A 14767-nucleotide genomic window follows, 5' to 3' on the forward strand; every position below is an offset into this window, starting at 1 on the left:
CTGAGAAGAAAAACTAATTGGTATGTCATTTCTATGAATACAAACAGAGTTTTAAGACATTTACTTATTGTGAAAATTATACCATAGGTGTTTTTATTTGAATTTGAATGTCTTTCCAAGTATTTTCTGTTTGATTTATAAAGTCTTATACACCATGGATATTTAGAAATAAAACTAGGACAAAAGCCATAACTTGGTGGCTTATGTAAATAGCTGAATTTGTTTTCTTTTGCTGTACTCTACTTCATCAGGAAACTAGAATGGAGATAGAAAGGGGTAAGTATGTCAGTAGGAGCATGTTTCTGTAGAACCAGGTTATATTGAAGTTATCTGCAGAGCTCTTCCATCTTGAGATGCTTAAATATTTTATACAGTAACTTGGGTGGATTTGATGTAGAAAGAAAAATGTTGGCAGTTTTGATATATTTTATCTGACATTCTGTGCAGATTGTGAGTTCTACCATCCTGCCCTCTGTGAGTCCACCATACCCTCTTCCTCTTCACTCTTGAGTTTCTGTGTTGATAGAGATTCTTTTATTTTTGTTTAACAGGTAATTTTTTATGAGGCTCTATTTGATTTCCAAAATACGCTTCATATGTTACCTCCTTACCTTGCTGCTACCATTATAAGTCATTTTTAGAGATCACCACTTTTATTTTCTGACTGCGAACATTCATGCCTTTCTTGAAAGCTTCACATCTCACAATCCATATTTAAAATCAATATTTCTTAGCCCCAGTGAACTGGAAGTGCAATAGTTACAGAGTGCTACCAACGGGGCATACAGATACAGCATTTCCGATAAGTATGAAATTCTTTCCGAAAACACTACCCAGCACACTGAGTTATGTCATAGGTCATATAACTGTTATTTCCCCACTTGGATAGTGCACTTTGAAGCCATTTTAAGATGTGGAAAACAAGTTAAATAAATGTAAGCAAGGGGGTTTGATTATAAGGTTCTAAATATATTTTGTTTAACTGAATTTGGCAAGTAAAATAGTAATTCATAAAAATAATCCAAAAAGTCCTATTACATCATTTTTGAATTAGTCAAATTTGTCAGTTAATCAAAAATGCTCATTAATCAGAAAGCAGAGTGCATAGCCCAGGAAAATACATGAAAATAATTAATGACATATATTTCCAAGTAGTATTTACATTTTTCAGGCATGGATCTATCAGGAATAAACTTATATTTTAGACGAATGCAAAATAGTTTTTATATTTTTCTTGTAAGACTGAATCCCATTACCAGTCTTTAGAATTTCTTTATTGCCTTTTATTTTGCGTTATCCTCTCCTCTCACCACACCTAAACATTTCTGTAGAGAAAAAAATATGAGGTGGGACAGATTCATCAGACTCATGTAAGTGCCATTTGACTAGGACATTTTCTCTGGTTGAGTATTGTGACAGGAGTGCAATAATAGCCAGAATATGCAGAGACTAAAACTCAAGTTCACAGTCCAAAGGAATCAGTGACCAAGGTATTCCTTCAGAAAGTCTTCAGCATGCAGTCCACTTCCGGCTAAAATGTGTATTCCTGGTTGGATTGCACTAATATCCCTCAACTGAAGGAGACAAAGTGTTTGAAATTAAAGTGCTTAGTGTTCCCATTATAAGCATCCTTTCCCAAGCATAATGGGAAAGTGAACTCTTCATTAAAAATGGCAAAATGGTAATTTGCAGAAGTCTTAAGAAGGGTGCAACGACAGGATTGTTTTGCTTGTTTTTATTTGCTTGTTTTCCCCCACACTATCAGCAAATCATATCAGCTCTACCAAACTTTAAATGGAAGATATTAACAAATAGTTAAAATGGAAGTAAAATAGTGTTTTCAAATAAAAGTATTATTTAAAAACATTTAGGAAATTGGTGCTTCAGTTGCTTAAATTATAAGATAAAGTTGAATATTGTGAGGCATAGCTAAGATTTGCATGGAAAATTCTGGAAAATGCTACTAATTGAATATTGTAATATTTTTATGATTCATCTTTAGATAAATATGATAAAATAAAATTAAACTTAAAATTATGAAATTATGAATGTGCAAGTCTGAGGATGACATTTTAAATAGTGCCAAGAAGCATCAATCACAATTCTCCATTTGGGTATCATCTATATAACTTCTTCAGGCTACTCATGATTTGATATACAACAATATTAATTGTAAGAAAAAATATATATGATGGCAGTTGTTACTAGGTCAATGGAAAGTCATGCTTTTCACTCAATGTGGCAATGACATAAGTAATTATGAGTAGCACTGCCTTTCGTATTAAGCAGACAGAATGCTGAATAACTCTAGATCTAGTAGAAAAGATGTCAAAATGTCCATGGAAAAATTAGCCCATTATTTTACATCTTATAATAATTTTGTTGACATGTAGCTAAGGTGCCATTTCTGTATCTGACAATATGATGTTGACTACCTACCTATCTCAGAATATTGCTGTAAGGACCAATTAAGATAAAACATGACAAAATCATGAATATAATACACAATAAAAATCCATCTCAAATACACAAGGTAGCACAATTATAAGCTGGTTTTTTAAAAAATGCACCATTATATAGGTATACCAAATCATACATATGAATTAAAAAACACATTATAATGCTGAAACATATAATAAATTGGACTCAAAATTAATAAATGATTGATAAGCAAAGTGAATATATGCTCCCAGTTCTCAGATGTTATTTTTATTCTTATGAAAGATTGTGCAAAGGATTTGAACTTATAAAATCACATATTCTGCATAATCATCATAATTGAGTGTTTGCTACATGCTAAACTTTATGCTAAACTAGTTTAATTTTACAAGTTTACTTCTTAAAGTAACCCTTTCACTTAAAGACTATTATTTTCCCTTTCTTACATTTAAGGAAACTTAAGACTTCAGAAAGTTAAGTAATTTGACCAAGATCCGTAACTGTAAAGTGGGGAAGCCCAAGAGATATTTCAAGTACTTAATAAGAAGCAAGAAATAGGTGCATGCCAATTAGAATAAATGTCCAAGAATCAGAATGAACTTTGGGCTGCCCACATCACACTGAGTGGTAGTTGCATATCAATTCAAGGGAAGGTCAAAATAGGTCCTGGATATCTAGTATCAAATTCTACACACCACACTTACAAATACAAAGGAATAAAGTGTATAAGTGTTTTCAAAGTACAGGTGGAAAAGTCCTAAGAAAATATAGTGAACCTTATGATTAAAGTAGGAAAATACATAGCAGGTACCCTGAACATTTGGAAGAGTGGTGACTGAATTCAATTCAATGATCCAATTCCCAGCTTTTAACAAAGTAAAGGAAAATGAAAACAATTATAAGACTGAGAGCAACAGAAAAATAAAATCCAAACAGATTGTTTAAGAAAGTAAAGTTGATTATGGGACCCGAGAGATTTTTCTTACTTCGAAACCCAGAAAATAACTGTGACTTACACTATGATAGATACATAACCCTTACTCCTAAATATTAAAAGTCACATAGCTATTTCTTTTGCAGTCTCTCTATTAAGCCTCATGGCACAAAGCCAAAACACTGTTCAATAACAACAATAAAAAGCTTCATAACAGTCACAAAATAGAAATCATTTTTATTGTCTATTTTGGCACAATATTTTTTCCCAAATTCGTTTTATATGATAGTACTCAATGTTTTACACACACACACACACACACAATTTTAAACATATATACACACAAATGAAACAAGGTTTCCTGCTAAAATGATGGAAAGGTAAGGATTTGATGGTGACATACAAATTATGTTATTGATTTTATTTTCATTACTTTTTTAATTGAATATACAGGTTGTTTAAACATCCTCTGAAATTTGCTTAAATCTATACTTTTAAACAATGGGTAATAATAATACATAAAACTAGTCTTTGAAGACTCAGTTTCGTAAATCAAGAATAGAATTTTCCATCTATTAAAAGCCTTAAGTTTAAAACTAATAATGTCGTAATGTGCTTGCATAATTCATGCCACTTGAATTAAACCAGTAATAAAAATGAAACAATAATTTACTTTTAATTACAATAAAAATTCTGAAAGGAGTTTAAATGGTAAAGTCCAGGTTGATATACACTTTTTAATATTAAAGCAGGACATTAAATATCTCAGCCCCTATGTGTGTATATTTATTTCATTCAAATGTTTGGCAGTAAGCAGAAGCTATCTTAACATTTCTTAGCATGTATGAAGACTGTAATTAACTTCAGTGGCACACAACCGTTTTTCACAAGGAAGTTAACACTTCAATATGATTAAAGGTCTGCCATTTGGCAGTTTAATTTCCTAACCCTCTTCTTAATACCACTACTAGATGGACAGCTTCCTTTATTTAAACTTTGTCCTTATCAGTTCTCTACAGGAACTGACATTTTGTTAGTAACCTTGCAATTCCATCTCCCATATTTGTTAGAACTCTATTTTCTTACACATCAATGAACACAGTATATTTTCAAGTATGTCAGGATAGTAGGGACTATGTAAGAGATAAACTAGGAGGAAATTTCTATCAGTCTAAAAGCAACTGAAAAATACAGTGAACCTCAGTGCATCCTTTTCAAATATATTATAGTTTTTCTTTTCTTTTCAAAATGTGAACATCCATTTTTGGTTGTGATTCAAATCCTAATGTGTGTGCAAGTGGATTCAAAATCAATATCTGTTGTTTTCAAAATTTGGTTCTATTCTTAAATGAGGAAATACTAGGCGATATGTGTGTGTGTGTATATATATAGTACATATATCAAATATATATCAAATATATAGTTTATATATATATATATCTCAAAAGGTATGTTTATACCAAAATAAGATAACAAAAATTTGTATTTAGTGATAAATTTGAAGACCCTTAAAGGCAAGGAACACGTACAATTCGGCATATTGTTTTTCAGACCTCATCATAAGGCATAGTACATAGTAGACATATAAATATAGTAAAACTTGAGAGTTGTTCAGTGTATTCACAGGACAAAGACCGTCAGGCATTAATACACTTGAATTGTCAGGCACCATTGCTACCTAAAGGGAGCTAGCATTAGATGGGGAGAAACTATGAACCAAACCTGAACTGAACCACTGTATAGCAATATGAGAGTCGGTTTAAGCTATTCCAACTATTTTGAGAGCAAGACAGCTATGAGTCACTTCAATGAACTCCTGTCACAACTGATACTCTATAAAAGTACACAAATCTGATAGAGACAATACCAGTCAATTCATGTTCTGACGTTCCTATTCCAGTAACAGAGTCCACAACTTACTATTGATCATTTTAAGGTAACTTTTACCTCATTGATTGGGCAGCATTAAGAAATTTAGAGGCTTTGAATATATATCTGTGTACCCATATAAATTTAAAGCAGACCAACACATTTGTGATCTATCTCAAGAAGATTTTATAAATGCTTATTTGAAATATGAAATATGTAATTCTCAAAAAAATTAGTTTTTCTGCTTTGCACATGCTTAGCATAGAAAAGCGTTCCTCTGTAAAATGTATAATGTTCAGGATGGAATATCGGAAGTTCTAGACATTGCTACCTCTCTAGGTGATTTGAACGTAAGATATTGTAAGGCCTAATTATCTTTTCTTCTCTGACCTCATGCTTCTGAGGATGATTCATAGAATAACTACTGAATAACTTCAACTTCACTATCCCGAATCAAAGGCTTATTGAAGATTAAATGAATAATATCTCAGTTTTCATTTCTATTCAACCTAATAGAAAAATGGAACTACAGAACAGGAGATGCATTAGGCATAGGAAAATGCTCACAAAGCTGTTTTTAAGTCAATTTGACACATCAAAACTGAGAATGCCAAAAAGTGTATAGTGATACATAGATTTTGCTACTTTTAAAAACAAAAGTAAAGAACTTTTACATTACGCCCTGCTCCATATAATCCTGTGCGTTGCCAAATTGGTTTAAAGGTTTATGACATTTTAAACTATATTCTACCAGTTTTTTATACAGATGGTTCCTGACTTATCAGGGTTTGATTTTCAATTTTTGGACATTATGATGGCATGAAAGTGTTATGCATTCACTGTATTCCTTGACTGACAAAGAAGGTAGCACATCCAGATAAATCCATTGCAAGCTAAGGAGCATGGATATATATAGTTTACATGGTATCTTTTTCTAATACACACTGTGACTCTCTTCATGCCATAAGTGCTCAAACATTGTTAGCAGAATTATGATTTGATTTTGAAAAACTGATATACAATTTTATAAGTACTGATATACAATCTGAATTCCAACTAAGTATTTTATTTACAATTTAAGATACCAATTATAAAACAGCACTACTTTAAAACACACACTGTTGCCAAAAATGGACCTTTGCTCTTTACAAATGGCTAAGATCACAGACAGATTTTCTAGCAGAAAACGATGAAGAAAACCCAATAGAAAGCCTTAAAAGAAAAAAATTTGAAATTGCTCATACTGCTAATTAAGAATTTAGAAAAATGACATGAACTTCATATTAAGTATATCATAATTTCTCTAACACCAGTGTAAATGTTCTTTCCATTTCTGAGCTGTTACAGTGTGGGAAAAATTGACCTTATGGTGTCTTTTATTTTAAGTAAAGAAATTAACTTCATACCTTAAAAGTAGTCATCATTGTTTCACAACCTCGTTATTATCCCAAATAGTTCCAAGAATTATTATTTTTTAAAATTCTTTTGACACAAACACCTTACTGGATTTTTACTCTATTGTACGTATTGCTAAGTATTAACCTTTTCATGAGTATACTTTTTTCTTTCAAGAAAACTTCTTTTGAACTGTTATCACCATTGCTGTCTCTCAATGATACCAAGGCCATTTTTACCAATTACCTAGTAATAACAATAATAATAATAATATTAAAAGCCTACATGTTTGTTTTAGTTCTTACTGAATTTCTCTGAAGAACTTGATCTAATTGCTTCTCATCTAATTTTTTGGACTACGGGTAACAAATGTTGGATGAGTTAAATAGAGTGTTTCCCATATCTTACTACGTACAATTTTTTACTACATAAAATTCTATAAAAGATTATTTTTTCAATCAAACACTATTAAACTAAAATCATTGAAGCTTATCTCAAACATTCATTCTAAGCCCGCTTTATTCATGTACTTTGTCCTTAATTTCTAAGTTAATAAGATAAATTACCTACATCTGGTTCCTTCAAATCTTACACATTTTTCCGAGTTCATAAAATATTATACATTTAAATCATTTAAAAACACTCTGACCTATCTCTATTAAACACATTGCTTTTAGAGCTAATAATTAACTATCAATCATTGACATAGTTGATCCTCCTTAGTTTCACCAAAGCTTCTCAAATCTTAAGATTAAAAAATATATATATTCTTAAATAGCTGGAATTTTACATCTATTCCCTCTCATTCATTTTTTTTTCTGTTTTCTGGGATATATTTATTTTTAGCTTTCCTTAAAGAAAAGTCTTAGATATTAGTTAGCTGTTGAGTTAGGTAGATAGTGCAGTTACCTCCCATGCTTCCCTTTCTGCGCAGCTGATCACTCGTCCTTTTCTATTGTTATAATTTGTTACATTGCATATGACAAAAAGCAAGATACTTGTCTTATGCCATGCCTGCAATTTTTCCAATAACACCCCATAAATATTTTCCTCATCTAACACATTTCTGTAAACTCACAACTAAAAATTTAAGGTATTGGAGCACAGGCCAAAGTGGTAGTGGCAGCTGAGAGGCATTTTTGTATCCTGTCTGCCCTCTACAAAGCAGAGCCAAATCTGGGTCATTATATTCAGTAGGGAGTTTTGAAACACCTTCCAACTTTGTACAGCAGGATGTTGAGTGTCTTTTGACCTAGTTTTACACACAGGAAATGCAAGACTGCCAGACCATAGAGCCTGGAAGTGTTAGGTTCTTAGATCTATGTCTTTTAGTTGCTGAAAGGATTCCTAAAATGTTAGCTTCATGATTCTTCCCTTTCCAGGAAACAATAATGTAATTATGCTTGCTACCTCTTGGCTCAGAGGTATCTATTCCTCCATATGACTGTTTCAGGTTGTATGCAAATTGAAATTGACCAAGATGGTCTTAGTATTTGCCTCAATTTCACTAAACTTTGGACAGAATTCTTCCTGACTCTAAGCTGACCCTTCTTTTTTCAGACTACTCATTTTAAAAAACATGGAATTGTAATTTTTTCTCTAATCTTTTGAGATGTTAAGTCTTTTTAAAAACCTCTTGCTAGTTTTACAACCCAGTAATTTTTTTTTCCCCAAAGGCCTGAACATCACATCTTTGAAATGTAAACATCAAGGGAAATAGCTCCCCTATGCCTCAGTTTCTGGAGGACAGTAGAAGCCTAACTTGGGTGAACACGTTGCTTCAAGTTGTAAAACTATCCTCGTGCAAAGATGAGAAAGTTTACTTTTTCTTTAGTAAAACCAACTAACAAACACAGATGGGCCTGTGCTCTCCGTCTGACCTTGGCACTTAAAAATCCTCCCTTCCTTCATTTCAGTAAACTTCAGACTGAGTTTGGGTCTCTCTCCTAATGCAATATCCTTGAATAAAGTCTTCTTTACCTGTTTAACTTTGTCTAGTATGATTTTCTCCATCAAAATATTACTTTAAAACTGGTAAGACCAAAAAATGTCTAAGTATTTTCCTCACATTGATACTTTGAGATTAAGCAGCCAGAGTATGTGAACTTTTTTTTTTTTTCCCAGTAAGCTTATTTACTGAGTATTATCTTAGTGTTAGCAAATCCCTCTCCAGTATAAGTGAAATCCTTAAAGAGGACAGAGTCCTCCTCGTTCCCAGGTGTTTGGGCTCCAGTGTCTGATCTTCACAATGTCATCTCATTTTTCTGTTAGCAGAAATGCTGTAAAAATAAAACTCCTTAAACTACATTCCTGCTGCTTTGATAACTAGGCCAGAACCTGTCTATCTTCATCTCACACTAGTATTAAGAATTTAGGTAAAATGAACCACATTCCATCTATAAGAAATAATACATAAAACAAACCATCAATATATACTGTCTGCGTTGGTTTCTTTCACAAGATTTTATGTCCTCCTCTTCTGGCTAAATGTAAACAGTTATTAAAAAGTGTAAGCCCTGATAATGCTCTGTGTGTTTTACGCCTTCTAACTCTCTTAACATTTGGCATTATATCACATTTATGTCCTCATCTACATCTTCTGTTCATTTGGTCTGTGAGCTTCACGAGGGCAAATACATAGATTTGTTAGTTATTCTCTACATATACAATTAATACTTGCATACTGAGTAAAATTCAACAAATATTTGCTACAATGGCAAAATTATTTGAATGCACCAATAACACAATACAATGATCAACAGAAGATGTCAACATAGTAGATCAGAAAAAAAAAACTTCAAAAATATCATTTGCACAACTCTAAGTATCTATTGTCCATTTCAAATGATTTGTTAAGTCCACATTAAACATTCTGTGAAAGTTTTTACATTAAAGTAAGACATTTCAAGGAAAAAGTTATTTGAACCCATCATTTCCAAAAGAAAAGACAATTAGAATCTCCTTTCTTTCCTAAGCAAACATGGTCATAAACAAATTTTTATTCAATAATTTGTATCCACCCTGTTTCTCTCCCAGGTTCTACTATTTACTTATTTATGTAAGCCAGTTTAAATCCTTTGTGGAAGAATGAAATGTATATGCATACATATATACATTTGTAATTTCACTGATAATAAAAAGTTAGTCTGATTTTTGATCTACTAAATAGTATTCAACTGAAAAGATACAGAATTTTTTTAAAAGCTTTAAATCCGGTACTTAAAGGAAATGAGCTAAAATTTAAAAGACGTCAGTATGATGTTACAATTACTTTGCCATACCTGTATATGCAAATTGGACAAGGTCCCAGAGAGCATTGGGGTCTATGCCTTCCATTTTGATCTCCTCTTGCTTGGCTTCACAAACATCACTTGTAAACATGGCCGCAAAATAGTCGGAGACTGAACTCAGAACAAGCCTGAAAGAGTAACAGGTTCTAATTTAGGTCGTGAATGTAAGGCAGAAAATCACTGTGTCAACCAGAATGCAACGCAGAGCACAGAATCAATCTATTGATCAATCAGTTAATGCATTTTATTTATTGCCTCATGAGTTGTACTTTACAAAACTGATTGAATAAATCTTCCCCTAACTTTTCGTAATAGAGCATTCTCATACATTTTCTTCTATCACTTTAAAGATGTTTTTTCTTTCACATTTAGGGCTTCAGGCTTTTTAAATAATACATTATAGTTTTCTTTATATAATGACCCACCTTCCACCATGCTAACTTTCCCCATTGACCTATCGTGAATTTGAACGCATAATGTATATTGATCTGCTGATGAGATTTTTATTACGTTTTGTTTATTTGCCTGTTCTTGTGCCAATAAAATAGTATTTTAAAAATATATATCTGTCTTTATAACCCATAAGGCAAATCCCTTTCTTTAATATTTTAAATTTAACTATTAGTTACATTTTATTCTTTAATAAGTAGAGTTTTAGGCTTTCAAGTCTTAAGTAATATTTTAAGTTTTAAAAATAATTCCTAAAGCATTTTGATTTAAAAATGCTTTAACTTTTTTATTTTATTTGGGGAGATTTGGTATAATTTTCATACAAATTCATTCCATCTAAAAGTATAAAATATCTATCCCTATATTCAGGATACTTTGTTTCCTTTTCAATTTTAAAGTTTTCCTGAAAATTGCTATATAAATTTTTGGTTGATTCTTATATCGTTACAATTTTGTTGGCTTTGTATATACTATCTACTTTTTATTCTATTTTTGTTGGTTTGTTTTTCTGTTATAATTTATTGAGAAATTCATAGATTCATCCTTTATCTGGTACATCTGGTGAATTATTTTTACTAGCTCTTTTGATTCTGCTATTTCTTTTTACATTTAGGTAGATGACTACATCATCTGCAAGTGATATTCTTTTGACCTATTCCTGTTCATTCTGTATAACTCCTCTTCTTTCTCTTTCTTTACAACCTCATCTACTACCTCCAGTGCTGTGACAGAGGCATTTTGTGTTGTTTTCTATATTAACAGGAATGCATCTAAAATTTCTCTCTTCAGTATGATTCCTGCTGAATATATTTGGAATATAAGTTTTACTAAGTCAGAAAAACCTCTTTAATTTCTAGTTTTGCAAACAATTTTTATAATATTTGGTATTAAAATTTATAATGTTTGAATGATACTTTTAAAATGGAAAAATATTATGATATTTTCAAGTATAATTATAAGATAAATAAATCTCTAATTTTATTTTCTTGTATTTTCCAGATTTTTGAATCGAGGTTATAGTGGTCTCATAATATGAGCTGGGAGTTACAACCTTTTAATGTTGTGTAACAACTTTTAGAATAAAGCAATTACTTTTTCCTTTAAGATCTTTCAGAAATTACCTGAAAAACCGTCTACATTTGGCTATTTTGAAGAAGACTTTTCTAATATCATTTCCATTATTTACTAACTCACAAAGCTTATTCAAATGCTTTATTTCTTCATATATTCACTTTTGCATCTTAAATTTTCCAAAGATTTTTTCACTTTATTTAAATCCTAACATTAATTTATTTGTCTATAATTTCAACATTTTTTTAAAGACAGTATCTCATTCTGTTGTCTAGGATGTTGTTCTGTGGCATGATGATAACTCATAGCAGCCTTGAACCCCGGGGCTCAAAGCAATCTGCTTGCCTCAGCCTCCTGAGCTGGGACAACATGCACAAACCAGCACACCCAGCATGGGTTCTAAAATGTTTAATGTATGTTGTTCACAAAATTACATTTGGTTTTAGTTGTACCAATTTATATTTGTTTAAAATTTGTTCTATTTGTTCTTTGGATAAATCTTTACACAGTAATTATTTCATATCATTCATTATGTTGACTACATGTTTTTCACATGTGTGTATGCACATACATGTGTGTATGCACATACATGTGTGTTTAAAGTGGTTGCTCTATGGCAGGAACCAGAAATTTGTTTTCTATAAAGGGCCAAATAGGAAATATTTTACATGTTGAGAATTATACACATAATCTCTGTTGCATATTTTCCTTTAAAAAAAATCAATTGAAAATTCAAAAATGAATTTTAGCTTATGGTCTACACAAAAACAAGTTGCACAGCAGATTCGGCCCCTGCTCAGATATTTGCTAAATTTGTCCAGAGATCACATTAACCAATAACAGTCTACCTTCATGAATATTGTAAGAAATTTGCAACATAAAACACTCCCTCTGCTAGTCAAAAATCTAAAAGAAGAACATAACTGTGATAGCAAAAATATATTTAAATTTACTGCATTTTTCACCATTTTTGATGCTTTCCATTCATTTTCGAAGTCGACTTTAATCTGATCTCAATATTGGAAGAAATATCTTTAGTTATTTCTTGTACTATAAGTCTGATGGCAAAAATAAAAAAACATATATACAGCTTTCATTTATTTGAAGATGATTTTATGTAGTTACATGTCTAGTACGTTTTAAAAGTTATTTACACATGTTATAGAATTCTAGGGTGAGGTTTTTTTTTTTTGAAATTGAAATATAGAATTTCATTATAAATTAGACACCACTGCTGGAGTTTTTTTTTTTGTCAATTTGTTTGTTTGTTTGTTTTAAAAATAAGGTCTTGCTTTGTCACCCAGGCTGGAGTCCAATGACACAATCATAGCTCATTGGCACCTCAAACTCCTGGGCCCAAGTAATTCTTCTGCCTGAGCCTCTCAAGCAGCTAGGACCACAAGCATTCACTACCATGCCTAGCTAGTTTTTGTATTTTTTGTAGGCAGGGTCTTGCTATGTTGCCCAGGCTGGTCTGGAGCTCCTGGCCTCGAGTAATTGTCCTGACTCAGCCTACCAAAGCATTGGGATTACAGGTACGAGACACTACACCCAGACCACCTTGTTTTTAATAGAAAGCTAGCTTTCATTCTTACAGTTGTTCTTCTGATGCAATATGCCCTTTCTTTTTGTTTTCAACTTTTTTGATCTTAGGGTTTTAGTTATTTAGCTATAAGTGGGACTTAATATTTACTCGCCATATGATTTTCTGTACTTCCTGGAGTAGTGAATGGATCTTTGAAAGCAATTTTTGAAAATTATCTGCAAATAATTACTCATATTTTCACCAAATTGACTCTCTGACCCATTCTAGGACTCAAATTGCATATATGGTTCAACAACTGAGAATGCTACATAGACTATTCAGTCTTAATTCATTTTACACTCAATTTTTGTTTTGCTCTCTGCTTTACTTTAGGTAATTTCTAATCAGTTGAATTTTCTCAAATGTCTTTATATTCCCAATTGCTTTATTCTTTGTTATCTATCTTTTCCTATAAATATTTTGTATTATTTATGATAGTTACTTTTTTTTTCTTTTCTAATACTTTAAAGATCATGGTCATATCTTGGTCAATTTCCATTGACTGATTTTTATTTGAGACATCGATAACATTCTCCTACTTTTTCCATTTACAGTCAAATTTGATTCTATAACAGATATTGTAATTCCCCAACAAAAAAGTAGAGGCTAAGAAGGGAACTGGCCTTTAGTTCTTAGGTGTTGTTATTTGTTCTCTGTTTTGTTTTGTTTTGGTTGTTATTGGTATATTCACAGCTCTTTGATTGCTTTAAAAATAAAGTAAAATTATTTGGTTTATCTGATAGAAAATTTAATTACAAATACAAGTATGCCTTATTTTATTGCATTTCACTTTACGGTGCTTTTCAGATGTTGCAATTAAAAAAAAAAATAATTGAAGGCTTAAAGCAACTCATTATCTAGCAATCCCATCAGCACCATTTTTCCAACAGCATGTGCTCTCTTCATGTATCTTCGTCACATTTTGGTCATTCTGGCAATATTCCAAATATTTTATTGTTATTATGTCTGTTACATTAATGTGTGACTAGTGATCTTTGATGTTACAATTGTTCTTGTGTGGGGTGTCATAAACCCATATCAGACAATAAACTCAATAAGTACTGTTCTGACTGCTTCACTAACTGGCCACCCCCTCATTACTCCCCTTCTCCATGGGTCTCCCTATTCCCCGAGACACAATATTAAAAACTAGGCCAACTAGTAACCCTGCAATGCCCTATAAGTGTCCAAATGAATGGAAGTGTTGCATGTCTCTCACTTTAAATCAAAAGCTGGAAATGATTAAGTTTAGTGAGGGAGACATGTAGAAAGTGGAACAAGAGCAAAAGCTAAACCTCTTGTGCCAAACACTTAGTCAAGTTGTGAATGCAAAGGAAAAATTCTTGAAGTGAATTAAAAGTGCTACTCTAGTGAACATATGAATAATAAGAAAGCACAACAGACTTATTCCTTCAATGGAGAAAGTGAATGATCTGGATAGAAGATGAAACCTGCCACAACATTTCCTTGAGCCAAAGCCTAATCCAGAGCAAGGCCTTAACTCTTTCAATTTCATGAAGGCTGAGAGAGGTGAAGAAATTGCAGAATAAAAGTACAAAGTTGGCAGAAGTTAGCTTATGAAGTTTAAGGAAAGAAGTCTTCTCCATAACATAAAAGTACAAAGTGAAACAGCAAGTGGGTTGGTGCAAAAGTTATTATGGTTTTTGCCATTATTTTTAATGTCAAAAACAGCAATTAATTTTGTCCCAACCTAATAGAAGCTGCAGCTTCTAT

General features: G+C 31.9%; 1 protein-coding gene across 1 annotated transcript in view; it reads right to left on the reverse strand.

Annotated features, from left to right (window-relative positions):
- KLHL1 (kelch like family member 1) overlaps positions 1-14767 on the reverse strand; it is a 438469-nt gene that overhangs the window by 256090 nt on the left and 167612 nt on the right. The window contains 1 exon segment of the mRNA NM_001195300.2: positions 9919-10055. Within this exon segment, the coding sequence (NP_001182229.1) occupies positions 9919-10055 (137 nt within the window).

Source organism: Macaca mulatta, chromosome 17, assembly GCF_049350105.2.
Source record: "Macaca mulatta isolate MMU2019108-1 chromosome 17, T2T-MMU8v2.0, whole genome shotgun sequence".
NCBI classification, from domain to species: Eukaryota; Metazoa; Chordata; class Mammalia; order Primates; family Cercopithecidae; genus Macaca; species Macaca mulatta.